Below are 27,978 nucleotides of genomic sequence, written 5' to 3'. Positions count from 1 at the left end.
TTGACGACAATGAGGTTAGCCAAAGAACATAGATGGTTTGAAAGGTGAGTAAAAGAAGCGATTTTCATAAAACAGCTAAATCCTTCACTAAACCGATATGGTGGGGTGAGGTTCAATTTGGATCGTCGGTACAACAGACTGAGTGTGGCAACGTAGGATTAGTTATGCTGATGAGGTGATACCAGGGCAAATAGGGCAATCAGGCCAGTCGTTAGTCAGGAAAATAGGAGCAATCAGTGGAGCCCCAGGGAGTAGTCCTCTGCTCCCTCCAACCTGAGAGCAGGCACCTTTCATAGTCCGGCACTGCCACGTCTGGACAGTAGGGATATATATATATAGGGCCGAAACTACCAGTAAGACTTGAGTTTGCTGACGAAGCATCTTGGATAAGAAGCGAAACGTCCGACACCTTCAACGAAGTACAGATGACGGACGGCTGATGAAGAAACCTTTTCATCGATGTACTAAACGACGTTCTTTTTCTGGCAACTTTACCTTCTTTTGCGGAAACAATTAAGCCTACCCGAGCTCATTAGGAGAGGTCAGCGCCTCACACTGTGAACTAACCTCTGTGCCTCTTTTGTCTCTTACCTCCCTTTCTTCATGTTATGACCCCGCCTCCCCCCCCCCTCAAACCTGCACCCCCTCCCACTATTATTATATATCACTCTCGCCTTCCTCTGCGTCCTCTTCGCCTCCCCTCCATCGACATTGCTGCTTTGTATCGTTACTCTTATTCTTACGCCCACTTTGCTCGCCATCCATCCATCCATCCATCCATCCGTCCTTCACGTTGTCTTCTGGATCAGCTCAAAGTCCCACTGCGGCTGATCCGCTCCAGCAAGCTTACACGGGAGTGCAGCAGTATGCAGGTGTGTGCATCGGGGAAAGAAAGAAGAAAAAAAATATATATATATATATTATCGACTTCACTCGATAATATATATTTTTTTCTTTCTTTCTGTGTGTTCGTATGACTAGTCTTGTGAGGACCACTAACATTTTATACCATAAGTAGTGAGGACATTTTTGACAAGTGAGGACCTTTTGGCCGGTCCTCACAAGTTTTTTCATTGTAAAGGCTTCTAGAGGGTCTATATAGGCATCTGTTAAGGTTTCACAGAGGTCCTCACAAATTCACCCATAAAGATTTTTTGGTGTGTATTTTCATTTCACTTGAATACACACTCTTTTTACTCACTGTGTGTGTTTATGTGTGTGTGTGTGTGTGTGTGTGTGTGTGTGTGTGTGTGTGTGTGTGTGTGTGTGTGTGTGTGTTCGTATGACTAGTCTTGTTAGGACGGTCCTCACATGTTATTTCTTTTTTCTTTCACTCTTTCTTTCTTTCTTTCTTTCTTTCACTCTTTCTTTCTTTCTTTCTGTCTTTAACTCTCTCTCTTTTTCACTCTCTCTCTCTCTCTCTTTCTTTCTTTCTTTCTTTCTTTCTTTCTTTCTTTCTTTCTTTCTTTCTTTCTTTCTTTCTTTCTTTCTTTCTCTCTCTCTCTCTCTCTCTCTCTCTCTCTCTGTCTCTCTCTCTCCCTCTTTCTTTCTTTCTTTCTTTCTCTCTTTCTTTCTTTCTTTCTTTCTCTCTTTCTCTCTTTCTTTCTTTCTCTTTCTTTCTTTCTCTCTCTTTTTTTCTTTCTCTCTCTTTTTTTCTTTCTCTCTTTCGTTCTCTCTCTTTCTTTCTTTCTCTCTCTTTTTTCTTTCTTTCTTTCTTTCTCTCTCTCTTTTCTCGCTCTCCTCACGACGGATCTGGAGTTATCCGGACCTCGCAAAACCATTGAAACAGGAGTGTGTGTGTGTGTGTGTGTGTGTGTGTGTGTGTGTGTGTGTGTGTGTGTGTGTGTGTGTGTGTGTGTGTGTGTGTGTTCGTATGACTAGTCTTGTTAGGACGGTCCTCACAAGTTTTTATTTCTTTTTTCTTTCACTCTTTCTTTCTTTTTTTCTTTCACTCTTTCTTTCTTTCTTTCTGTCTTTAACTCTCTCTCTTTTTCACTCTCTCTCTCTCTCTCTCTCTTTCTTTCTTTCTCTCTTTCTTTCTTTCTTTCTTTCTTTCTTTCTCTCTCTCTCTCTCTCTGTCTCTCTTTTTCACTCTCTCTCTCCCTCTCTTTCTTTCTTTCTTTCTTTCTCTCTTTCTTTCTTTCTCTCTCTTTTTTTCTTTCTTTCTTTTTTTCTCTCTCTTTTGTTCTCTCTCTTTCTTTCTTTCTCTTTTTTTCTTTCTTTCTTTCTTTCTTTCTTTCTTTCTTTCTTTCTTTCTTTCTCTTTTTTTCTTTCTTTGTTTCTTTCTCTCTCTCTTTTCTCGCTCTCCTCACGACGGATCTGGAATTATCCGGACCTCGCAAAACCATTGAAACAGGAGTGTGTGTGTGTGTGTGTGTGTGTGTGTGTGTGTGTGTGTGTGTGTGTGTGTGTGTGTGTCGTATGACTAGTCTTGTTAGGACGGTCCTCACAAGTTTTTATTTCTTTCACTCTTTCTTTCTTTTTTTCCTTTCACTCTTTTTCTTTCTTTCTCTCTCTCTCTCTTTTTCACTCTCTCGCTCTCTCTCTTTCTTTCTCTCTCTCTCTCTCTCTCTCTCTCTCTCTCTGTCTCTCTTTCTTTCTGTCTTTCTCTCTCTCTCTTTTTCACTCTCTCTCTCCCTCTTTCTTTCTTTCTTTCTTTCTTTCTTTCTCTCTTTCTTTCTTTCTTTCTTTCTTTCTCTCTTTCTCTCTTTCTTTCTTTCTCTTTCTTTCTTTCTCTCTCTTTTTTTCTTTCTCTCTCTTTTTTTCTTTCTCTCTTTCGTTCTCTCTCTTTCTTTCTTTCTCTCTCTTTTTTCTTTCTTTCTTTCTTTCTCTCTCTCTTTTCTCTCTCTCCTCACGACGGATCTGGAGTTATCCGGACCTCGCAAAACCATTGAAACAGGAGTGTGTGTGTGTGTGTGTGTGTGTGTGTGTGTGTGTGTGTGTGTGTGTGTGTGTGTGTGTGTGTGTGTGTGTGTGTGTGTGTGTGTGTGTGTGTGTGTGTGTGTGCGCGTGTGTGCGTGCGTGTAACATGTATTGTCTATTATCTGATCGCTTGCCGACTGTGCCCCGGTGTGCATCATCCTGTGTGTGTGTGTCTCAGCAGCCTATCCCGCTGCATACGGCCAGATCAGCCAGGCCTTCCCCCACCCTCCAACCATTATCCCACAGCAACAACGAGAAGGTAAAAAATGATTTTCTAATCCTTTTGCAGACATAATATTGTTGCATTGCTCCTGTGCATACAATATCTATGTATTTAAAGGACAACTGCCCATTTCCAACGTAGGTTGGGCGCCATCTTGTGCATTTTCTGGGACGCTACATTGGAGTCCAGACAGCTCGAATTGATACGGAAGAACTTCTTTAATCGATTGGAAACATGTATGCTTTCCTCTTCAGAACTATTTGAATCATATTCATAACTGGATGAGTAACAAGAAAGCGTCTTCTCCCAATCTGAAGCCATTGTTTTGATTCTCGAGCAAGGCAAAGACGTCCTGACGTGATGTCACGACCAAGGGGGCGGGACCTTCTGAAACTGGCCACTTCTGGTTTCATTTTGAAGTCGTTTTTGGACACCTGATGTCATTTTTATTGGTGTTTTGCATTTGACTAAAAATATCATCCTGCGTGTTTTGGGTATTTTAGATGCTATAAAACGTTTTTCTGATGTCAGTTAGGAAACGAAAAAATGGTGTCGGTTGTCCTTTAAGAGCATATGTATTTTTTGGGTGGGGGCGGTGAGGTAATTATAGTTCACTGCCTACAAGTGTTCACTTGCTGCAACTCAGGCAGCAAGATGACAAAGGACTGTGGCCTTGCTGCCCTCTTGTGGAATAATAAACAAAACATGGAGGGCTGAAAAATCGTTTTGCTCATTTATGATTTTGATACAAATGAGGGATGTTGCATGAAGTGGCGAGGAAAGGACCACAAAAATAGCACCACAAAATACCAAAAGAAGAACAAAAACTCCACCCATGTGGTCAACTAGACTGCACGTTGCGTTTAGTCTTGAAAAGAATATTTATGAAACGGATTTTTCCTAATGAAGTGTCCGCTCGATGTCTATTTTTGATCTGAATTTTTGCCTCCCCTCTCACTGGATGCTTCTCCCTACGTTTTTGTTTTCTGTCTCTGTGTGTTTGTGTGCCATGCGCAGGGCCAGAAGGTTGCAACCTGTTCATCTACCACCTCCCTCAGGAGTTTGGAGATGGCGAACTGATGCAGATGTTCCTGCCATTCGGTAATGTCATCTCCTCCAAAGTGTTTGTGGATCGAGCGACAAACCAAAGTAAATGCTTTGGTGGGTAAAAATTAACAGAAACAGAAGATGATTGATTATTTATTATGATTCTTTTTTTTTATCTATTTTTTTTTTTTACTAATCACCTTCTTTACTGCAGCCCCTTCAAACCGAATGAGAAAAAAAAAGTTGGAAAGAAAAAAAGATTGAACGATAGAAAGAAAGAGTGAAAGAAAGAAAGAAAGATTGAAAGAAAGAGAAAGAAAGAAAGAGAAAGAAAGAAAGAAAAAAAGAAAGAAAGAAAGAAATGAAACAAAGAGAGTGAAAGAAAGAAACAAAGAGAGTGAAAGAAAGAAAGAAAGAAAGAAAGAAAAAAAGAAAGAAAGAAAGAAAGAAAGAAAGAAATGAAACAAAGAGAGTGAAAGAAAGAAACAAAGAGAGTGAAAGAAAGAAAGAAAGAAAGAAAGAAAGAAAGAAAGAAAGAAAGAAAGAAAGAAAGAAATGAAACAAAGAGTGAAAGAAAGAAAGAAATGAAACAAAGAGTGAAAGAAAGAGTGAAAGAAAGAAACAAAGAGAGTGAAAGAAAGAAAGAAAGAAAGAAAGAAAGAAAGAAAGAAAGAAAGAAAGAAAGAAAGAAATGAAACAAAGAGAGTGAAAGAAAGAAACAAAGAGAGTGAAAGAAAGAAAGAAAGAAAAAAAGAAAGAAAGAAATGAAACAAAGAGAGTGAAAGAAAGAAACAAAGAGAGTGAAAGAAAGAAAGAAAGAAAGAAAGAAAGAAAGAAAGAAATGAAACAAAGAGTGAAAGAAAGAAAGAAATGAAACAAAGAGTGAAAGAAAGAGTGAAAGAAAGAAACAAAGAGAGTGAAAGAAAGAAGGAAAGAAAGAAAGAAAGAAAGAAAGAAAGAAAGAAAGAAAGAAAGAAAGAAAGAAAGAAAGAAAGAAAGAAAGAAAGAAAGAAGAAAGAAAGAAAGAAAGAAAGAAAGAAAGAAAGAAAAAAGAAAGAAAGAGAGAGAAAGAAAGAAAGAAAGAAAGGAAGGAAGAAAGAAAGAAAGAGAGTGAAAGAAAGAAAGAAAAAAGAAAGAGAGTGAAAGAAAGAGTGAAAGAAAGAAAGAAAGAAAGAAAGAGAGTGAAAGAAAGAAAGAGAGTGAAAGAAAGAAAAAGAAAGAAAGAAAAAGAAAGAAAAAGAAAGAAAGAAAAAGAAAGAAAGAAAGAAAGAAAGAAAGAAAGAAAGAAAGAAAAAGAAAGAAAGAGAGTGAAAGAAAGAAAGAAAGAAAAAAGAGAGTGAAAGAAAGAAAGAGTGAAAGAAAGAAAGAAACAGAGTGAAAGAAAGAAAGAGAGTGAAAGAAAGAAAGAAAAAGAAAGAAAGAAAGAAAAAGAAAGAAAGAAAAAGAAAGAAAGAAAGAAAAAGAAAGAAAGAAAGAAAGAGAGTGAAAGAAAGAAAGAAAAAAAGAAAGAGAGTGAAAGAAAAAAAGAAAGAGAGTGAAAGAAAGAAAGAAAGAGTGAAAGAAAGAAAGAAAAAGAAAGAAAGAAAAAGAAAGAAAGAAAAAGAAAGAAAGAAAGAAAACGAAAGAAAGAAAGAAGAAAGAAAGAAAGAAAGAAAGAAAGAAAGAAAGAAAGAAAGAAAGAAGAAAGAAAGAGAGTGAACGAGAGAGTGAAAGAAAGAAAAAAATTCAGCACAACTGTGTCGACACTTGTTTTTTTTTTCACATTGTGATTTTTGCCTGCATGCTCCTCTCCAATGATTGTGATTCCCGTTGTTTGTTGTTCTTGTTCCGATATTTGTGTATACAGTGAGACCTCAACTTACGAACTTAATTGGTTCCCAGACAGAGTGTGTAAGGCAAAACAAAAATTCCCATAGGAAACCATTAAAATGGGAATAATCCGTTCCCGGGTTTCCATAAAATATACTTTTCAACTAAATAAGCCTTAAAACTACGTTTCATGGATGAATCTCATCCTCACCCTTTTTTTTTCCTTTCTCCCTCCATCCAACATCTGACTAACCGGCGACCTTCTCTTTGACCTTTTCCCGTAGGCTTCGTCAGCTTCGATAACCCGGGCAGCGCTCAAGCGGCCATCCAGTCCATGAACGGCTTCCAGATCGGCATGAAAAGACTCAAAGTGCAGCTGAAGAGGCCAAAGGACGCAAACCGCCCCTACTAGCCAGTCGCTGCCATCTACGGCGGCCGGGGTAGCTGTTGCACACGGGGGGGAGAAACAGGTCAGAAACACGAGCTCGCCGTGGGAACATTCGCGGGCGGCCACGCTAGTCCGTTCGGGCGATGAAACCGAGCTGCTGCAAAAATAATCAGACTGACGCACGTTGACGGTTGCTCAAATTGGCCCGTTCGTTTATGGAAGTGCTCGATGTGGTTGCTTTAAAGGACAACCGACGTCTCCGGACAAGTCATGTCCATAATTTGTAAAATGGCTTCAAATGACTTCTACTGAGCGTATTTTAATAAGATTCCAGCGCATATAGCTATATTTTACCTTTTAAGACTCGCGCTGAACATTCAGGAAGTCTTGTTTTTGAGTTGGTGACGAGTCCTCACGTGACGTCAGAAAAGGACCGCCTCCTGACCGTAAAAAAAAACGCATTGTAGCGTCTTTCCATCATGTCAATGTATTTTGCTGTACTGTGGCGTTCTTTTCGTGAAATCGGTGTCGGTTGTCCTTTAATTCGCTTTCTGTCATGGCGGCCCTTCCGAGGCACGTCGTAACTCCAAAGTGGCCCCGAGACAAAAATGATATTGACACAAATTGATATTGATTTTCTGGTATCGCTCACTTTGAAATGAAAATGATTGTCATGATCAGCGCATATTACCGTCACGGCAAAAAAAAAATATTCTCCCTCTTTTATTTTCCAGGTTTTGTTGAGCTGAATTATGTGTTGATTATTCGCTACCTGCTGTCGAATGCAAACTCGACGTCCGTAAACACTGAGGCTGCTTCAGAAAGACACCGAGGACATCGAAGTAGAGAGAAAGAACGCTTTTTGCAAAGTCATGGGAACCTTCTTTTTGGATGGACGAAAAACTTTGGAACCCTGTGAGAATTTGGACCATCTTGGCTTGACCCATGACCTTTTTCTTCTGCACATTCGGTATACACACACACACACACACACACACACACATACACAGATCCTTCCACTCAGAACCCTGCTTGATTGACAGCTACCTTTTGTGGACAACAAACACTTCTACTTGAACAATGATGGGACAAAAATAAATAAAAAAAGTAAAAGATTTAAAAAAAAAATGTAATAATAATAATAATAATAATAACCCTTTGGATGACCAACCGTGATGGACTCTTCAAGGGAACAACGGCTGTCCAAAAGCCCAACGAGAACATGATCAACTTTTTAAAAACTGAATAGAAGCTTGCTGAAGGAACAATTTTTGCTCTGCTTTGTGTTTGGGAGAACAATTGACGTCGCACACAGAGGGACAAATCCCAGACGCGAGAGAGCGTAAATGGGGAATACCATGCGATCGGGACTGAAATTGGCTGAGATTTCGCCATGACTTGTCTTGAGCTTCGGAGTGCCTGTCCGTATATATATAGGGGATATATTGTATATATATATATATATATATATATATATATATTATATATATTAGTTGTTATATATATAAAAGACCAAACGTTTTATATCGTATATATATATATATATTATACTTGGATATTTATATATATATATATACGTACACACACACACACATATATATATATATATATATATATATATATATATATATATATATATATATATATATATATATATATATATATATGTATGTGTGTGTATATATATATATGTATATATATATATATATATATATATATATATATATATATATATACACATATACACACACGTATATATATATATGTGTGTGTGTATATATATATATACACACACACACACACACACACACATATATACGTATACATACGTATATACACACACACACACACACACATACATATATATATATATATATATATATATATATATATATATATATATATATATATATACACACATATATATATATGTGTGTATGTATATATATATATATATATATATATATATATATATATATATACATATATAGACACACACACATACGTATACATATATATACACACACATACATATATACACACACATACACATGTATATACACACACACACACATACACATATACACACACACATACATATATATGCATATACATATATATATACAGTAAAGTCTCGTTATATCGATATCGGTAATATCGATAGTACTGCTTATTACGATACTATTTCTATGAATGCAAGGAGAAAATTTACATGCCGCAGGATCGGATATATCGATAGTCCGGTTATATCGATATTTTTTCCGACTCCCGAGAATATTGATATAACGAGACTATACTGTATATATATATATATATATATTTGCTAAACTATTTCAGATGACCAAATGGGGGTCTCTCACTTTGTTAGTTTACAATCATTCCAAATTTTTATTTATTTATTCTGATTATTATAATTATTCTGTATTTTTTCGTTTTGTCTTGGGAGGGATGAGATTGCAGGGGAAAGGGGGTGGGGGCTGTTCCGCATCACAGCCTTATCTTTTTTAACTTAACATCCTAACCTCATAGCTAGAATAACATCCGAAAAACCTTTGTTCTATCTGAACTTGTTTATAATTACAGCACATATATAAATATGTAACGTATAGCGAGCATTCAAGAAAATGTATTCATATATGCAGCGTATATGGATCAATGGCTATTAATCACGAGCAAATACATATGTACTTAATATGCACATATTTGATATATGTGTGTCTGTATATAGAACGGCTACTGAAGATATTGAGCTGTCATTTTTATTTATTTTTGGGGCGGGCGGGGTGGGGGGGGGGGGTTGCGTGGGGTTTTAAACAAATTTTGCTTTGATGGGGATGACTTGCAAATCTGGCAGCTCAAAAAACAAAACATGCAGCCATTCCTTTTTCTGATATGCTGAAACACTGCTAAAAGGTGACGCATGTGACAATGCACAGGATACTGTAAATAAGGTCTAAAAATGCAAAAAGCCACATCGCAGTAGCAGGCTTGAAAGAAAAATCAGTATTTTCCAGGAAAAGGACAATTCACTTCGACTCGATTCCAAACATATCTTTTTTATGCTTTGCACACACACACACACACACACACACACACACACACACACACACACACACACACACACACACACACACACACACACACACACACACACACACACACACACACACACACACACACACACACACACACACACACACACATTTCTGTTTGCAACTTGAACCAAAACAAATACAGTGAGACCTCGGTTTACGAACCCCTTGGCTAACGAACTTTTCGGTTTACGAACGTTACACGAAGCTGCCACAATGAGTGATGTGTCGTTCGTGAACGAGCCCGTTCTCCAAACAAGAAAATGGCAGCGGACTTTTTTTGTCCTCTATTCCCCGCCCCCGGGGGATCGGGTTACAAAGAGAGTGAGACCGTTCTCTAAAAAACAAAATGGCGTCTTCGGTTAAAGCCATGTGATTGGTCAAGAACCCAGCAGTGTGACATTAACATTAAAGAGACAGAGAGACAGTGAGAAAAAACACACACACACACACGAAAAGGAGAGGACAGAGCTTGAAACAAAAAAATAAGAAAAGGGGGAAAAAAACAAGTAAAATGGTGAGAAAGTGGATAGAAAACAGTGAATTTGGACCCATTTCAACTTTGATTTGAGTTCAAAAGCAGAGTGTAGACTGGAAGGTTAAATATCCCATCAATCAGGCTCCACAAATAACCCGCACAAGTCATCTGTATACTTGATGCAAAAAGCTATTAACCCAGCTAAACAGATCACAATTGATGAACTAGATACAATTATCACAGAGAAAGCACCTACAAGGTATCATTCCTCAAGATGGAAAGAAGCCTATGTTCCTCATCAAGTGTTGAATGCTGATGAAACCGGCCACTCCATTCCATCAAGCCATTAACGACCATCACAAAGGTCAATAAAATGATTTTATTGCACAGTACAGTTTATTTATTTAATTATAATACTATAGCACATTTATTATACATAAAATAAGGTATATTTAGTGTAGGTTTGAGGCTTAGAAAGTAGAAAATTATGTTTTATGGGGCCCTGGGAACGGATTATTCTCATTTTAATGGTTTCCTATGGCAAATAAATTTTTGGGATACACACTTTTCGCCTTACACACTCTATCTGGGAACCAATTAAGTTCGTAAGCCAAGGTCCCACTGTATGTCTCGTGCTCTTTTATCCCGCATTCAGTTCAACGTGCATGTAGCGTCTTAAGCCGTCAACGTGTCGGTGGGTGTCGCCTTGCCACCTTGCAGAACCCGCCGCCATCCAACACTGTGCTTTCCGCAAATTTTTCAAAGAATCACAACGCACTTCTCCGCCCGCAGCCTGCGCATTATGATGATGTCAAAAAAAAAAAAAAAAAAAACACTCCCAACATGGATCCGTGTGCGTTCGCGGCTAAGTCGTGAGCTTCAATGCATGTTGGTAAACATCTCATTGTCTTATGATGCTTTGGATAAAAAAAAAGGGCATTATCAAATGTGCAAGTGTGGCGAGTCACCATCGAAGCAGCAAGCTTCGATGGTCAAATGGTAAGCATGACAAAATGGCTTCCAGTAGTTTTCACTCAGACTTCTTGGCATGAAGCTTTTTTGTTGTTGTTGTTGTTGGGTTTAACGCAGGGGTCTCTAACATTCCAAAGCGACTGGTAAAAGCACCTGAGTAAGCCACCCCCCAAAAAAAGCTACAAAAAAAAAAAACATGGAATGGAGTGGATAGCTTCACATGGCTGCCAGGAGGCTAATGTAGCCGCTAGTCCTTTCGTGGCGTTGAGTTACTAGAGTCCAAAGTGCTCTAGTTTTGCAGTCGTCAAAAGATAATAATAATAATAATAATACATTTAATTTACAAGCGCCTTCTGAACACCCGAGGACACTTTACAATAAAAACAATACATAAAACAATAAAACCACAAATAAAACAATCAATAATAAAATAGCAGACTGTACGACTGAGAGTTTACACAGACGTAAATAGGGAAAAGTTATTAAATAAGTTTGGGGAGGAGAGCGGTTGTTTATCCACCATCATGACTGTACCACTAAGGTACTTTAGAACGCCGTTGAAGGAAATAGTTGCTCAGTAGAAAAGGTCGCCCGAATTATTGGCCATGCAGCTGCTGGAGATTACTCGCTGAATATTTATACGTGAGTTTTTATAAGGCTACATGCTAGCGGAAGACAATGCTTCCTGTTTTCCCGGAAATGGCAGCCACAAAATAGTTAAAAATGATTGCGGAATTTCAAAATAACTTTGTTTGACTCCCCAGCCCACGTTTTTTTTCTTTCTTAAAGAAGTTGTCGGCCAGCCGGGCCGAGACGTTTTGAAAGTTGTACGCCTGACGTAAAAGTTGTACGCCCCCGGGCCTCCGGGCTGACGTTATTTCAAACACTGGACATTATCTTCATCCGCCCATAGCTGTAAACTACAAGTTTACCTACAAGGGTTTTTTTTTTTACCAGTTTAAAACATTACCAGACATAAAAAAAAGTCTGAATATAAATAGATATAGATATGTAAACATGAATTGATGAATATACTGTATAAATTTTTTTTTTTTTTGTCTGTCCTCCTTTGTACATAGGTTTGCATATTTTATAGGACTTTTACTTCTATCTACAAGGACTGGGTAAAGTACTTTAAATACACCCTAAAATAAAAAAAAGATATATATATATAAATATATATGAATGAATGAATGAATGAATGAATACATGTTAATTCTCACGAAAACCAGGTACATGTTTGGATACAGTGCGAAATGTAGGACCTGATCAAGGCATTTTATCCAGGGAGAGCATTTGTTTACTTTAGTTACAACTTAGTTACACGTCAAATACTTTCCGAGGTTCTGTTTTTCTGTCTGTATTTATTTAACCAGTCATGGTTTCCATGGTATTATTTTTCTACACGTTGGTACGTGACCAAATAAATGTCTTTTTTTGGTTGTTTTGTTATACATTGTGGGTAGCCCACCCTCCCCACCCTGTTCACCACCCCTTCAGGACCACGCCTTGACAAGCACTTCTTCGAAAAAGAGGGGGGGGGGGGGGGACGACAACTCCTATGTTGACCAAATGATGTCAAAGTCGGACTTGAAGCGATTTGTGGTATTTATTGCTGTATTTTATTCATTTTTAATGTGTTTGTGTGATTATTTATTTATTTGTTTATTTATGCCGTTTGACTCGCGATCCGAGCTCTCCTCTTTGCCAACGAGGGTTTAAAAGTGCCAAGTTGTACGTTATCAGCATTGCATTACCTCTTCGTGTATTACGTCTGTGTAAGCTCTCAGTCGTACGGGAGTGGTCCATCGATGAAAAGGTTCCGTCATCTGTACAAGTTTGAAGGTGACGGACGTTTCGCTTCTTATCTAAGAAGCTTCGTCAGCAAACTAAAGTCTTACTGGTAGTTTCGGCCCTATATATATATATATCCCTACTGTCCAGACGTGGAGGTACCGGACTCTGCTATGATTGGTCCCTGCTCTCAGGTTGGGGGGGGGGGGGGAGCAGAGGACTAATCCCTGTAGTTCCACTGCTTACTTCTATTGTCCTGACTGACGACTGGCCTGATTGCCCAATTTGCCCTGGAGTCACCTCATCAGCATACCTAAGCCTATGTTGCCCAAGCATATATAGGGTCGAAACTACCAGTAAGACTTTAGTTTGCTGACGAAGCTTCTTGGATAAGAAATGAAACGTCCGACACCTTCAAAGAAGTACAGATAACGGCTGAAGAAGCCTTTTCATTGACTCTTCATGTATTGGGAGTCTCCACAAAACAAAAAAAACAAACAAACACTGGATTGATGATTCGATTTCCTGGTTCCGATGAAAATTTGAAAAAAAAAAATCAGCGCAGTCGAGCCGACTGTGTTCGGAAGCCTTATGTACATTTCTGTTTCGAACTTCCGGGAGATAGCTTTTGTTGCTTTTCAAGGGGAACTATGACGATTTAGCCGATTTATGCAGTTTATTGTACATAATAGGAATGCGCATATCAAACCTGGTTTATCACAATATCAATAAAAAAGTGAGGAATAAATATAATAGGTTCCTTTTGAAAAGGTAAATGAAATGAAAGGTTTTTCCTTATACTTTTTTTGAAGCATTCTCTCGTTTAGCGCTCACTCTTCAACTAAGGGTACAATCAGACGTTTGCCTTGGGATTCAAGTGAGCTTTTGCAAAGAAAAGAGCTAAATTGTTAATTGAAAACAAAAATATGTGACATCCAATCTCATTTTGGACCTAAAAAATGATAAGTTCACTGCCCTCCTTCCATTTTCTGTTGTGTATCGTTTCGACAGAGCTCTGATCTTATGTATCGGTTTTACCGAGAGTTCAAAGGTCAATGAAATGTCCACTATCTGTTTATTCTTTTTTTTTTTTTACAGTGACTCATTTAAAACGTGATTATGGAGATGTATTTTTCCCAATTTCAGCACATATGGATTGGTTTGTGTGAACATTGCATAATTCAGCTTTGCCAAGTTCCTGAAGATCTCAGCTTCTGATAGGCCAATGCGCTTTTAGGCTCCTGCCTCCGACTCCCAAGAAAAGACTGCACCAAGTTCTTGTTCCCCAAAACTCCTTTTTTTTGTAATTTTAAAATGAATGATGCGTCTCCGCTTAGGCCAATAATAAAGCACAGTCTAGAATAAAATCTCCTGTGTGGTGTCGTGATTTGCATTAACCACATGGGGGGGGGGGGGGAAGCTGCTCCAAAGAAACAAATGTTCCACTGTTCATCGAGGCTGTTAGAGCTTTTCATTAGTTGCTCCAAACTTTAAACTTTTTCAAAATGTATTAAAAAGGAAAAGGTTAAAAGACAACCGACACCATTTTTTTTGTTTCCTAACTGACATCAGAAAAACGTTTGATAGCATCTAAAATACCCAAAACACGCAGGCTGATATTTTTAGTCAAATGCAAAACACCAATAAAAATGAATTAAAAATGTCCCAAAGCTGCCACAAAATGCACTCGGGAATGGCGAGATTAAGGAAGTCCCGCCCCCTTGTTCGTGACGTCACGCCAGGATACTCCACAAAATGCCTTGCTCCAGACACAAAACAATAGCTTCAGAGAGTTCAGATTCGAAGACGATGCTTTCTTGTTACTCATCCAATTATGAATATGATTCAAATAGTTCTGAAGAGGAAAGCATAAATGTTTGGAATCGATTCAAGAAGTCCTTCCGTATCAATTCGAGTTGTCTGGACTCCAATGTAGCGTCCCAGAAAATGCACAGGATGGCGCACAAGCTACGTTGGAAATGGGCTGTTTTGTCTGCTGGGAATTTGTTCAACTTAACACCTTCTTTACGGTGTTACCGCAATTTGTAGTCTTGGTGCGACACACAACGATTCACCATCGCGTTATTTATGTAGTTTTCCTTCTAATTTCGCGATCAACACGGTGTTTTCAGATGAAAAAAAAGGTGCCCAAAATGCATTGTGTGACGCTTTCTCGGTCAGGAGGCGTTCCCTCCGTGACGTCACTTCAGGAATCGTCATCAACTCGAAATCAAGACTTTCTGAATATTCAGACAGAATCTTAAAAGGTAAAATATCGCTATATGTCGTGGAATCTTTGTAAAATGCGCTCAGTAGACGTCATTTGAAGTGATTTTACAAACGATGGACGCAACTTGTCCGGGGTGTCGGTTGTCCTTTAAGTTAGTGGAAAAGTTTGTCACAAGTGTGTCACGACATGGCCTGGCCACCAGGGAGCAGTCATGAGGAAAAAAAAGATAACTACAAGTGACTCAGTACAGTCATTCTCTTCATTTGATGTTTAGTTTGACGGAAAACTTATTATTCCCTTCTTACCATAGAGGCAAGATTTTTTTTAATCAAGAAAAGGTGCCAAATAAATGGCGGTTTATTGGAATTGAAAATACAAAGCACATGACATGAGTTCCCTTTCAAATGGACATCACAGCAATGAAGCAAGTCATGCTTACCTTCTTTTTCTTGTCATCAAATAAAGAAAATATCCTCCAATATTTGGCTTTCTTCCAAGTCCTGCAGGCAACTCAGACGATAAGGCACTGCCAGGGGGGTACCCAGACTTTTGCAGATTGGTTTGGGTGTCGTGAGGGTTGGCCCACGCCGCCATGTTTGGAGCCCCCGGGAGGACGCTTTGCATGGCTGACGCGCTGCAATGGGACTCAACTTATCCAGTAAGTCGATGACAGAGAAGTCCAAGCTGGAGAGGCGAGAAGAAGGGTTCAAAAATAAATACTAAGTAAATTCATTCATTCATTTAAAAAAATAAACAGAAAAAAATAGATCAATAAATGGACAGATAAATAAACAAAGTTATAAAAATCTGGATAAATAAATGCATACATTTATTTAGGAATAAATATATTGATGGATTGATAAATGATTGGGTGGGTAGATAAATAAAGTAATAAAACATTAATACATGAATAAATAAATAAATGTGTAAATACATAAATGCATACATTTATTTATGAGGAAAATAAATAGAGAAATGGGTGGGTGTTTATATACAGTAGATAAATAAATACATGGGCAGATAAACAAATTAATAAAAACAGTAATACACTGATAAATAAATTGATAAATAAAGAAATGAGCAGACAAATAAACAAAGTAATAAAAATGAATACACTGATAAATAAATAAACAATATCTAAATAAATAAAAAGTAATAAATACATGAATAAATAAATAAATAAATAGATAAATGCAGTTATTTAGGAATAAATGAATAAATAAATAAATTAAAAAATTAATAGATTGATAAATAGTAGGGTGTGTAGATAAATAAATTGGCAGTGAAATAACCTAAGTAACAAAAAAATAATACATTGATAGATAAATTGGCAAATAACCTAACTAAGTAATAAAAAATGAATACACTGATAAATACATAAATATGCAAATATATAAATGCATACATGTATTTATGCAGACAAATAACCTAAGTAATAATAAACAGATAAATAAACAAAGTAATAAAAAAAGAATACACTGAAAATAACAAAATAAATAAATGAGACTATAAATAAATAAAGTAATAAAAACATTAATACACTGATAGATAAATAAATAAAAATAAATCAACAAATAAATAAATAACTAAATAAAGGGATGCGGCTGTTTCTTAATTTAATATACAGCCTTTTCTGTGGGCTTGATTCGAAACAGAAGAGATTCGGGCGCAGTGTGGCATTGTGTCATCTTTTGCTTCCTGACTGACGGAGCCATCTCCAGCCGAGCATCTTTCACCATGCCAAAAAGCACACAAGTGCACAAGAGGGACCAAAAAAAAAAAAAAAAAAAACAAGAGTACCCGTTGCCTTTTCGGCCCGGAATAGAAATGAGGGAATGCGCAGTGAAATAAATAAAGCAAAACAAAGAAGATTAGGCTAATAGAGATTCAATCCTTCAGTCTGTCTGGCCTGATAAATTATTCAGCGTACAAGCGCTAGAAGGGCAAGCGTTCCAAATACAAAACATGAATTCTTCAAAGCGTGCTCCGCTCAAGTTGCTAACATAATTCTCTGCTCGTTTAAAGCCGCATCCATTTGCATCCCATGAAGAGCGACGCACAGAGGGGTGCGGGGGGGTGGTATTTGGTTGGCACGCATTGGCTCTGGCACTCCCAAACGCCACGACGGGAAGCATTTAGTACCACAGAAGAAGGGGACAAACTTTTTTTTTAATTGTCATTTCATTTGCATTCATCGGTGGACAAAACGGCCGTGAAAACGACACACTTTACTTGTCGCTGTTGGTTTTTCATCCACCAAGGCAACAAATAAAATAGACTTATTTACACGCTCTTGTCACTTGTGATCAAAAGATAGAATGCATCATTGTGTGTTGTTTTAACATTTTGACATTTCATTACTTTGTAACGCTCTGAAAAAAAAAACTGTTGCATTTACTCAATTTGATTTTATCAAATGGTTGCGAGAAGAAAAAAAAACAATTACAGTGATACCTTGGCTTATGAACTTAATTGGTTCCCAGACAGAGTGTGTAAGGCGAAAAATGTGTATCCCAAAAATTAATTGCCCATAGGAAACCATTAAAATGAAAATAATCCGTTCCCAGGTCCCCATAAAACATAATTTCCTACTTTCTAATTTTCTAAGCCTTAAAACTACACAACATATACCTTATTTTATGTATAATAAATGTGTTATGATATAATAATAATAATAAATAAAGAAATAAACTGTACTGTATAATAAAGTGGTTTTATTTACCTTTGTGATGGTCGTTGATGGCTTACGTTCCTGTTGTGTTTATTATTTTTCTTTGTGTTGACTATTATGTTAAGCGCTTTGTTACAGCTGCAGCTGTTGTGAAAGCGCGATATAAATTAGGATGTATTGTATTGTATTTTATTTATTATAGTATCTATGCTTGTCTGTGACTGTAAAGTGTCCTTGAGAGCTTTGAAAGGCGTTTAAATATAATGTATTATTATTATATAAATTATATTGTATTGTATTTTCCTCTCTAAACGGTGTGCTTAAAGCCTTCAATTTTTTAAAAGCTGACCCTGCGCCTTACAGTCCAATGCACCTTATACTGTATATGGAAAAAGTTTGAAAATACACCATTCATTGGGGGGGGGGGGTGCCTTATAATCATATGTGCTTTATAGTCCAGAAAATATGGTCTGCAAAAATACCTGAAATTCTTAAAAATTGAAGTAAATTGTGAACATGTTTTGAGTGACAATAAGGAAAGCGTATGAGAGTCAAGTCAGCTGTGGGACTGTAAACATATACAAGAATATATTTCAAGACACACACACACACACACACACACACACACACACACGCACACACACACACACACACACACACAGCAAGAGACATTACCCTGAAGGAATGAATGTATTTTCCTCATTTGGTTTCCTGTCTGTCAACAGGCGCAGGAGAGAGTAAGCAAAAGTGAGTGACTGGCAAAATGTGAGCGAGAGGAGAGATATGGCACGCAAATTCAGCTTTGTGGATACAGAAGGAGGCAAAGGAGGGAACACGGGGGAGGGACTTTGGCTGGGGTTCCGTCTCGCGAAATGTGAGAATTTGCATTTTTATTTGTTGATTTATTTAACGGACAGGGCTCTCAAACAGCCATCCATCAACAAATGACATGTCGGTAATGAATAATGCATCACTTAACGGCGGGCCCAATCTATAACAAGGCGCGGGTGGGGCTCTGAGGGAGGGAATGGGGTGGGGGTGGGGGGTACAGTTTGGTCGCAGAGTTGCGGGAAGTGTGGGAGGTTGGGGTGAAGGGGGGTTGGCATAAAGCAGAAAAGAATGCCAATAGACATTCGGAGGGCTTTAACTGTGCACTGGAGATTTTGTGGCTTTACACTTTGAGGTACTTGCAGGTATTAATACACCCCAAGGGACTTTCAGAAAATCTGTCACCGCAACTTGGAATACATAAATAAAAATCAGCGCAGGCAAGAGCAGATGTTGTGTCAGTCAATGTAGTCAGAAAACAGCACGGGTCTGTCCTGGTTGCTCAATGCAATTTGGCTAAACGACGAATTTAATAATGGAAGAACAGAACGTTGACTGCAAAGTGTCAGACTATCGCTGAGCTACCCGTCTGGAAGTCTCCATGATGGATAAATGAATAGACTGTCAGTTTGAACTGTTAAAAATCAAAAAGCATGACATTGGCTTATCACCAGCAACCTGGGGTTGTCATATGGCGTCCCGCAGGGGTCAATTCTAGGGCCAGTGTCTGAAATAATGTCATGAGTTTCAGACACTGCCATAACAAAGTGCTAAAATGGAAACATGGAAAATGCTGCCCCCTCGTGGAAAAAAAAAACATTGCCAAAGGTCTTACCAGTGTTTTATCGGCACCCCCCCCGCAAGAAAAACCAAAACACGAACAAATTCAAGGACAGTTTCTGCCACCAGGCAGTCAGGAGACTCAACTCCCTCCCAGCCCTGCCTCCCCTGCCCCTTCCCACTGCCACACTCACTGAACTCTGACTCTCCGCTACACGCTGTACTATCATCCTGAACTCTATTTTTTTTCTTTCTGTTTTGTTTCTGCAAGACCTCACTTCAACCCTTTTTTTGTATTACTGCATTACGTCACTTTACATACGACACTACCTCACTTTATATACGTCACTACCTCACTTTACATACGACACTACCCCACTTTACATTCAGAAATTACATGTATCGTCTGTTGTCAATTGTATGTCTCTTTTAGCCACATTATAAGTGCCTTGCACGCTGGGTCCGTGAGGACATTAATTTCATCTGTGCTGTATGTCATGCATATTAGCATATTTGACAATAAAGCTGACTTTGACTTTGAAATTCGGGTATGGCGATCCACATCATGCTTTTCAATTCACGAATATAATGTAATTCAGGAATGGTGGTGAATGAGTTAAAGTTACGAAATTAACAAACAAGTGTGCTTTTTTTTCAATTCGGGATAAAGCTTCAGTACCAGGAGAAAACCCGACAACAGCACAAGGATAACCCCTGAACCGTGCGGCAGACGTACTCACAACCTGTGAACATGTCACCCAACACTTCCGTATCCTAAGTCCGAAGAAAAAAAAAAAAAAAAAAAAAAAAAAAAAGATTAATTCTTCCTATGCGTCTATTCAACACTCCTCCAATTTAGTTTGAAATACAGTAAAGTCTTGTTATATCGATATTCTCGGGAGTCCGAAAAAATATCGATATAACCGGGACTATCGATATATCCGACCCTGCGCGCATGTAATTTTCTCCTTGCGTTTATAGAATTAGTATCGTAATAAGCGGTACTATCGATATAACCGATATCAATAGAACGAGACTTTACTGTATGTCCACGTTGTTCTGCATGCGTCCTCGCTTGTAACTCCCACCGCACCCTTTCATTAAAGATAGCCGTCTCACCCCGTTGCCCTTTATTCATTTGCAGTCCAAACACTAAGTTAGGAGGGGCGGGGTAGAAAAAAAAACTGTAACGGCCAAAGCATATATCCCGCATGTCAATTTTCCAACCAATCAATAGCGTGCGTGTCACGGCAGGCGAGATGGAAATGAGATGGAACTGTCTCATTACTAACTGGCACGGGATTCATGAAAGGATTAATAAGGTCACTTCATGTTAACTCCAGCTTTGTTTGGTAATTTGCACATTGAGATCACATGACCTAGAGGGTCACGTTGTTGCCAGGTAAAGTAGCGTCAACCACCACGCAACATGATTGACCGGGCGAGCCGTGCTGCGAGTTGCAATAACATAACAGCAATGATCATACATTGATCTCGTCAATGTCGCTGCTAGGAATTGAAGCGGATTTACGTGGGACAGGAGATGTGAGACAATCTCCGGATGCTACAGCTTTGTGTTTGCTTTCAACATTTAGCTTGTAGCAGACGTGCGCATTTCACCATGACGTCCGTGATCCACCGGTGAAAAGGACGCTTTGATCTAGAATTGCTTAATACAACAAAGAGGGTGCAGAAAGTGCGTAAGTTTCAATGACTGCGTCTGAGTATTTAGTTTTTTTTTTTTTTTCTTTTGACTTCAAGATGGCGCCGCGGGAGTGGCTGCCTTTACAGCAGCTCCTGTATTTTGGTTTTCTACTTCTTCCTTTCCTTTCCTCTACTTCCTTCAATAATTTTGCTGATGTGAAATGTAAATTTCTCGACTGCAAGACCAATCAATTTTTTTCTCCTCTACGTCACGTTTTAATATCCTGAAACCAGGACGACACCTAACAAATGATCACGAGTGCCTCGGCAGGGCGAGGCTTCAAACGGGATCTTCTCGTAGCCGCGAAGCTATGAGTTTCACAGTGTTCCATGTCAGTGAGTCACAAGGAGAGCGGCACAGACCGGAAAGTCTCCAAAAAGGCCCGGTATGTCCTTGAAAGGGGACAAAGACTTTTTGTGAGTCGTGTTTGACACTCTCGAAGAGCCTCATATACAGCAGATAGTGGATTTTTTTTCCACATCTAGCATGCTCATTTGTGTTATTTTTTGGTAAAGAAAATCCGCTATATAAAAAATTGTACTATTTTCAGTCAAAAAAGGGGTGAAAAGTTTGGACCATTTTTGGTAAAGTTGCTTGTGTGCAAGACGGCTGCCCTCAATGTCCTGACGGGACCCCTCACACATTTTCCTTCTGGATCAATATGACACCTGATTCAAATTTGCACCTGGCATTTTCTTTTGGTGCAATACTCCACAGCAACCTCCATTCAAAGTTGCTTTGGACGTCGCTGCCGCTCACCTTTTCTGTCTCATTACTGTTGCAGAGAAATGGAGGGAGGGTAGTGTGCGCGTGCGCGTGCGTGTGCAAGTGCGTGTGTGTGTGTGTGTGTGTGTGTGCATCCAGAAGTCTGTTCAATTACACCTGCTGCAAGGTCCCTGCCAGGCGGACTAATGGATCGCAGCATGTCTCCTGACAGGCTGGCCGCAGCGCTAGCTAGCCCAGTAAAAGCTTCATTTAGCATCTCACTGCCGAAAAGTTAGCTCAACTAAGACATGTCATAATTTACCCAGGAAAACGGAAAATATTAAAAACTCAATTTAAAATGCGATTCAAGCCTTTTTTTGATGGCACACACTAAGGCTAAAATGACGATGTTTACCTTTTTTGTGCAATTTATACTCTGGAGCGACTTAGGTGTGAAATTATTCACATATTATTGGACCATTTCATGTGTCATTTTGCACTGTAGGTCTGTGTTGCTAATTTGTCTCCCTCCGGAGCTGGTGGAGTTGTTTAAAAGTGATATTTAGGATGAAGATTCCATTGGATTTTGTGATTTGGGATGACACTGATGGGTTGGTGACCTTGTTAATGTTTTTTTTATAATATAGTGATCGAAATAATTCTTCAGATATGACGTGATCATACCAGGCGGATTCTTAGTGGATGTGACATGTAACGTTAGCATACCAAACACGGACAGATTCAGCCTGTTTTTTTATTTTATTATTTTTAAATTAGCTTATAAAATGACACGTCTGTTTTTGGTGTTAGGTTGTATTCAATAACAGTCAAAAAAAAAAAAAAAGACTTTTACTCCAGTGCAGCTTATGTTGTTTTTTTTTAGGCTGTGTGACTGTTATGCCAGAGCGTTTTATAATCAGAAAAAAACGGAAACTATGATAAAAAAATGAAGAAAACTATGATCCAATATTTGATCTTAAGTGAAGGGTTATTTTTAACCTTACATGCGTGTTTTTAGTGTGTTCAGTGTGCACAGTAACATAAGTCTGACTATGATTTTTTGGGGGGTGAGGGTGGAGGGTCATTTTTACGGTTCCTTATGCATCTTTTGTTAATTTTTCCTGGGTGCGCACACTGTACGTTCCCGCCAAAAGGTTACCGTTTTTCAGACGTCTTCGGACTCACGGGTCCGGCTGTGAGCTCGGCGGGGCTTGCAGGGAACTCGACAGGGGATGTGGCCGTGTCCTTTGTTGATTGCGCCATAGCATCTGTTGAGAAACGGAACAGCATGAGAAAAGTGTTGGGAAGCCAGAGTATGTAACGCAGTGGGTATTGGCCATGGACAAGAAAACAACACCTAAGGGGGCTCATATCACAGATAAATTAAGATTTAGAGATGTGTTATACCTGTCAGTCTTGTTTGTTTGTTTTTTTTAATTAAGGGGGAAAAAATAGCAACTCACCACCGAATTGAAGATTTTTATCCAACAGGGCCGTTTGCGAGCAGTTGTCATGCGAGCTTTGTTGTGCAGGAGGATTCGTTCTGTCACACACACGCAAAAGACGTCCGTCATTATCGGCAAATTTCATAAACAACATTTAGGAATTTAATTTTGCGGAAAAGATTTTCATCTTGAGCTACTCGGGTTACCTAGGGGGGAAATCTTGGCCGCGAGGGGGCTCTGCCTGTGATGTTCCCTTGTTTGCGAAGGAGTTGCTGAGTGTAGATTGGCATGCTTCTTGAAACCTGAGAATTGATAGGAATTAGTCATTGATCGTTGTATTGTGACTCAAGATGATCAAAAAAATTTTTACCACCGACAATGATTTATGTAATATCAGATTTTTTTAATTTTTGAGTTACATATCGATGGCTGTAATCAGAAGCCTCCACTTGACTTGACTATACCAACATTTTGTAACTGTGTACTTTAATACTTTGAGTATTTTGTTTTTAGATTTTTTTTTGGAACCAACCTTTTGCAGTCAAGACGTGACTGGCACAGCTGCTGATTCTGTCTGCTGAGCCACTCCTCCTGATCAGCCAGACGCGTCTGCAGCTTCTCTCGCTCCAACTCCAGCTGCATCTTCTGCAGCAGCAGCTGTTGCCTCTTCTCCTCCCAGTCCCCGCAACTAAATCGAGGGATGGTTGAAGGTTCTTGCCTCTCAGTGGCAAAGTCATTCTCGCCGATGGGCCTGCAAGGAAAATTATGTCGTGTTTGTTTGAGAACAGATAGTTAAATTAAGTTTCATTATGTGACAAAGTACGGGTAGACCGGTACAGTATCGGAACGACCGTACCTTTGGCTAAAGGTGCTCTCGTAGCTTTTCTCATTTGTTTGACATTGCGGGCCTTCACAGTCGCTGTCTTGGAATTCTCCCGTCTGAATGTGACGGCCATTGATTTGCTCACCGGAACCAGCCGGACGGTTTTCGCTCAAATGGGAAGCGGGCGGAGGAATATTGACAGCCGGCGAGGGTCTTCTTCTTGCGCTACTTCTCCTTTGCGCTTGACGGTATTGTGTTTGAGTCGCGGCAAGACTGAGGTATGAGCCATCAAACAGTAGGCCGTTAGCCCGGCTAGTAGTTTCACGAACGGCTTCTTCGTTGCTTGGGACCTCGACACACAAGAAAAATAATGATTGAGTTTTGACCAACTTCTTTCAAAATAAATACTGTATTTTCCAGATTATAAGGCGCACCTTCAATGAATGATGTATTTTTTAAAAGTTTTCCATACAGTAGGCACAGCACATTATAAGGCGCTACAGTAGAGGCTGGGGTTATGTGATGGAATCCTAAACCACGCTAAACGGAATGTCAACAAAACAGTCAGATTCTGCCATAATTATCCTTTTTTGATGACAAGCAGGAAAATAGAAATTGCAGAATAGTATAATGTGTGGTATTTTCTCAATTTTTTATGAGCTCAAAAATATTCCAGGGTTTTATCAAGTTTAGCACAATACAATAATAAATATAATTTTGAGAGATTAACAAACTTCCTTTTTTAAAACATCCCTGAGAGGTTTTCATGGAATATTTTGGCCTTAAAATTTTCAGAAATAAACGAATGTTCTATCTTTTGAGACACTAATTACAAAAACAACAAAGAATGGCAATTTTTTTCATTTTTAAAATTAAAACAAAATTGAGAAAAAATTCCACCATGTAAAGTAATTCGAAAAGATTATTGAAATGAAATGCCATTTTATACATCATATTTTCCAGTGTGTAAGCGCACCAGAGTACAAGGCGTACTACCAATGAATGGTGTATGTTCAAACTTTTTCCAGAAATAAAGGGCACCGGAGAATAAGGCGCATCTTCAACGAAAGAAAAATGTTTTTCAAATATATAAATGTAAAAAAGTTTTCCAAATATAAGGCACACCACATTATAAGGCGCTACATTAGAGGGTGTTGTGCGTAACTTCTTCTACAGAATCAGAAAACCTTTATTTGTCCCACAATGGTAGTTACGAGACCTGTTGTGGCTCATTTTGACATCACATTTAAGGTCATCTTTTGAAGAAAATTAACGCTTTTGGGTGCACCTTACACATCAGAAATTACTGTAAATAAATGCGTGCGGTGTTCATGAACCCTTCACTCAATTTGCGCACAACTACAGGTAAATAATTACAACGGCATGAGGTGCACATTTACACTTAGCGTATCCCGTTTAGGCCAGATAGAGGCGGCAAGATTAAGAGGCCAATTTTCTACCGAGCATTAATGGGCAGGTGAACCAAGGTCGGGCACATTATGAGATAAACACAAGAAGGAAAAGCCCGTCTTCTAGTTGACTATGGGATTGGGGGGGATGCGGTGGGGGGGTGACTCATTTGCTCAGGGTCAGGGAGCAGGCAAACACCCATTATTCAGAGACACAGTGGGACAATGGGGTTGGCCATGTCATCTCTTCTATCTCCAGATGCTTAGGCTGAAGAGCGTCTTCCTTTCTCAAGTGTGACCTTGAGTACTTTTTACTGTGGTGTAATCATATCGAACCAGGGGTGGTGGTGGTGGGGGGGGGTGTCTACAGTCAATTGATATGTGTTATTTTGGAGCATGGCCATAAACGAGCTGTTGCGCAAGGTCTCACTGTTGCCGTTTGGCGGTACCACACCTGATAGTGAGCTTGCGCCTGGCTAAGTTCAGCGATGGACTGGTTGATCTTGGTTTGTTGCTGAGTCAGGTATTGTTGGTAGAGCCCAAGAAGCTCCTGACACTCTTTGTACTGCCGCTGGAGGCCTGGAAGACGTGCAGTTAAGGGAAAGACATACAGTAGTTTGATCAAATATAACCTTGTGTGTCCCCTGGGTGGGATGAGACTTTAAGATTAGCCACATTGTAGATACGGTTTCCTCTCTGTAGCTGTTATGAATTTGGGGAGGCCGTTATTATTATTCGGGAATTGAAAAGTGTAACGTGGAGCGCCATTAGAGAATTTGTTCGGGTTTTGGCTTTTGTTGATTGCGATAAAGCGCTGGTAAGACCTCTGGTAATATTTTCCCTTCCACGAGGGGGCAGCATTTTCCTTTTGTCCATGTTAGCACTTTGTTACAAGTTCAGCTGTTGTTCAAACACTATATAATTTAATATGTATGTATTGCACTGTATGTTGGACAGCCACCCCCATTTCAAGCTCAGACAAGTCCAGACCCATATAACTTAGGAAGTAACTCTTTTTTTTCTGATGAAAGAAGAGAGTTTCTTACGCTGCATTGAAGGCTCGTGTAGTCCTAAAACTAAATATTCTGTGTGTCTTGCAATTTGAGTGAAAATGACAAAAACCCTGACACTGGAGTGGCCACATTTTTTGCAAGTCGTCTGGCAGTGAATGAGTTAATGAAAAACTAGTTTTCAAATTTGAAGTCAAAAATAATAACTGTAATTGTGCTTTACATGGGACAATTTGAAATTTTGTTTCGGACTTTAGCCACCATAATGAAATTTCACAAGTTTGATTTGTTGCCGCGGGCCGAATAAAATGATGTGACGGGCCAGATTTGGCCCCCGGGCCTTCCTTTTGACACGTAAGCTATAGTGTTGAAAACTAACATTGGTTTTTGTCAAATTCCCCCAAAAAACTCACACTACAGTTCCATACTTGACCAGAAAAGTACACAAAAAAACATTTATTCAAAAAAGGGGCCAGAAAATCAAAGTTTGTGTCCTACCACAAAATTCTCACCATCTGGTTCAAACCATGCCGCGCTAAGCTGAGCTGCGGGCTGCGCCATAGCCGGCTCATCGCCAGACAGAGACTTGGCAGATAGGCCAAAACTAATCTGGAGCGGAACTACTGCTTCGCCCCAGGAGCCCACTAATGACAGTAGTGGCATCGCACCACACCGGCACATACAAAGATAATGAGTGTGAGACACACAGACAAACTCATACATATTCAATCATCGACCTGTGTCTTATTCTGACTTTCTAGGACACGTGCAAAAAACACACCGAAGCATGAGAGCGCAATTTCCACAGCTACACTCACGCTGTCATGCGAGCGCCACAATAAAAGCAAGTCGGGAAGACACACACACACACACACACACACACTCCCACCCAAGCTGACCATAAAGTGTGTTTCCTCCAGGCCATATATTTTTATGATGGTGGCCCTGCTACCCCAACTGATGAGTTTCTCAGCATCCGTTTAAAAAAAAAAAAAAGGGACTAGATATTAAGAGGAAATCAAAGTTCAAAGTAGAGTCGTATTGAAGAAATAGTTGGCGCAAGCACTCCATAAGGAAACACTTTGCTTGTTCGAGGACTTCAATCAGGCTGAGGAAATGAAAAACCGAAGCAGAGGAAAAGAGCGGGTGGGCAACTTTGAATTGAGGACCAGACACAAGACAAATGCGAGGCAGCAGCTTCCATAAACATTGAGAAATGTGAGGAAAGGCGGTTGATTGAAGTCTCTATTCTAAGATGCCAAAGACTACTCGCAGACCCCCCCCGCACTGATAGTGTCTTTGGAAGTCTTGCCGGATGAAAGGACATCACAAGGACATCACATCATGTAAACCATTGCTGGGAGGTCTATTTATGCAGCATGAATAAGGAAGGGTCTTGCCGGGGAGATACTGATTATGCATCGACGGCTCCACGCTCGCCGCGGGCCGACATGGAGTGCAAAAAAACGCATGCTGTTCGCATGTCAACGCTTGAGAATGAAAGAGAATTTGCTGTGATTTCTTACACTTGTCGACAAATTGATGGCCGTGACATAAATGCACAATACAGTACGAAGCGGGTTGAATACGAATAGTTGAGGGAGAGAAAGCGCACGGCGGAATCGCATCGTTCAAGGTAATGCATGC

General features: G+C 39.3%; 2 protein-coding genes across 5 annotated transcripts in view; one reads left to right on the top strand and one right to left on the bottom strand.

Moving 5' to 3' along the window:
* Window positions 1-6,422, top strand: part of celf4 (CUGBP, Elav-like family member 4) — an 86,345-nt gene extending 79,923 nt beyond the window's left edge. The window contains exons 10-13 of one of the 2 annotated variants that reach the window (XM_089009873.1): window positions 810-872; window positions 3,104-3,181; window positions 4,163-4,306; window positions 6,286-6,422. In XM_089009873.1, coding sequence (XP_088865999.1) covers window positions 810-872; window positions 3,104-3,181; window positions 4,163-4,306; window positions 6,286-6,413 — 413 coding nt within the window. In that variant the 3' untranslated portion in view covers window positions 6,414-6,422. Of the gene's footprint in view, window positions 1-809; window positions 873-3,100; window positions 3,182-4,162; window positions 4,307-6,285 lie in introns of both variants that reach the window. The other variant, XM_089009872.1, reaches the window with a different exon arrangement.
* The window catches only part of kiaa1328 (KIAA1328 ortholog), a 36,086-nt gene that overhangs the window by 3,850 nt on the left and 4,258 nt on the right, over window positions 1-27,978 (bottom strand). For 2 of the 3 annotated variants that reach the window (XM_089009870.1, XM_089009871.1), the window contains exons 5-11: window positions 25,776-25,900; window positions 23,946-24,262; window positions 23,622-23,840; window positions 23,296-23,391; window positions 23,108-23,187; window positions 22,804-22,912; window positions 15,395-15,639 (exon numbers count right to left, since the gene is read on the bottom strand). In XM_089009870.1, coding sequence (XP_088865996.1) covers window positions 15,411-15,639; window positions 22,804-22,912; window positions 23,108-23,187; window positions 23,296-23,391; window positions 23,622-23,840; window positions 23,946-24,262; window positions 25,776-25,900 — 1,175 coding nt within the window. In that variant the 3' untranslated portion in view covers window positions 15,395-15,410. Of the gene's footprint in view, window positions 1-6,314; window positions 6,446-15,394; window positions 15,640-22,803; window positions 22,913-23,107; window positions 23,188-23,295; window positions 23,392-23,621; window positions 23,841-23,945; window positions 24,263-25,775; window positions 25,901-27,978 lie in introns of those variants that run through there. The other variant, XM_089009868.1, reaches the window with a different exon arrangement.

Source organism: Hippocampus bargibanti, linkage group LG12 (genome assembly GCF_051943395.1).
Source record: "Hippocampus bargibanti isolate YZ-2025 linkage group LG12, ASM5194339v1, whole genome shotgun sequence".
Lineage (NCBI taxonomy): Eukaryota > Metazoa > Chordata > Actinopteri > Syngnathiformes > Syngnathidae > Hippocampus > Hippocampus bargibanti.
The sequence above is the reverse complement of the archived record's forward strand: the minus strand, read 5'-3'. Positions and strand labels throughout refer to the sequence as shown.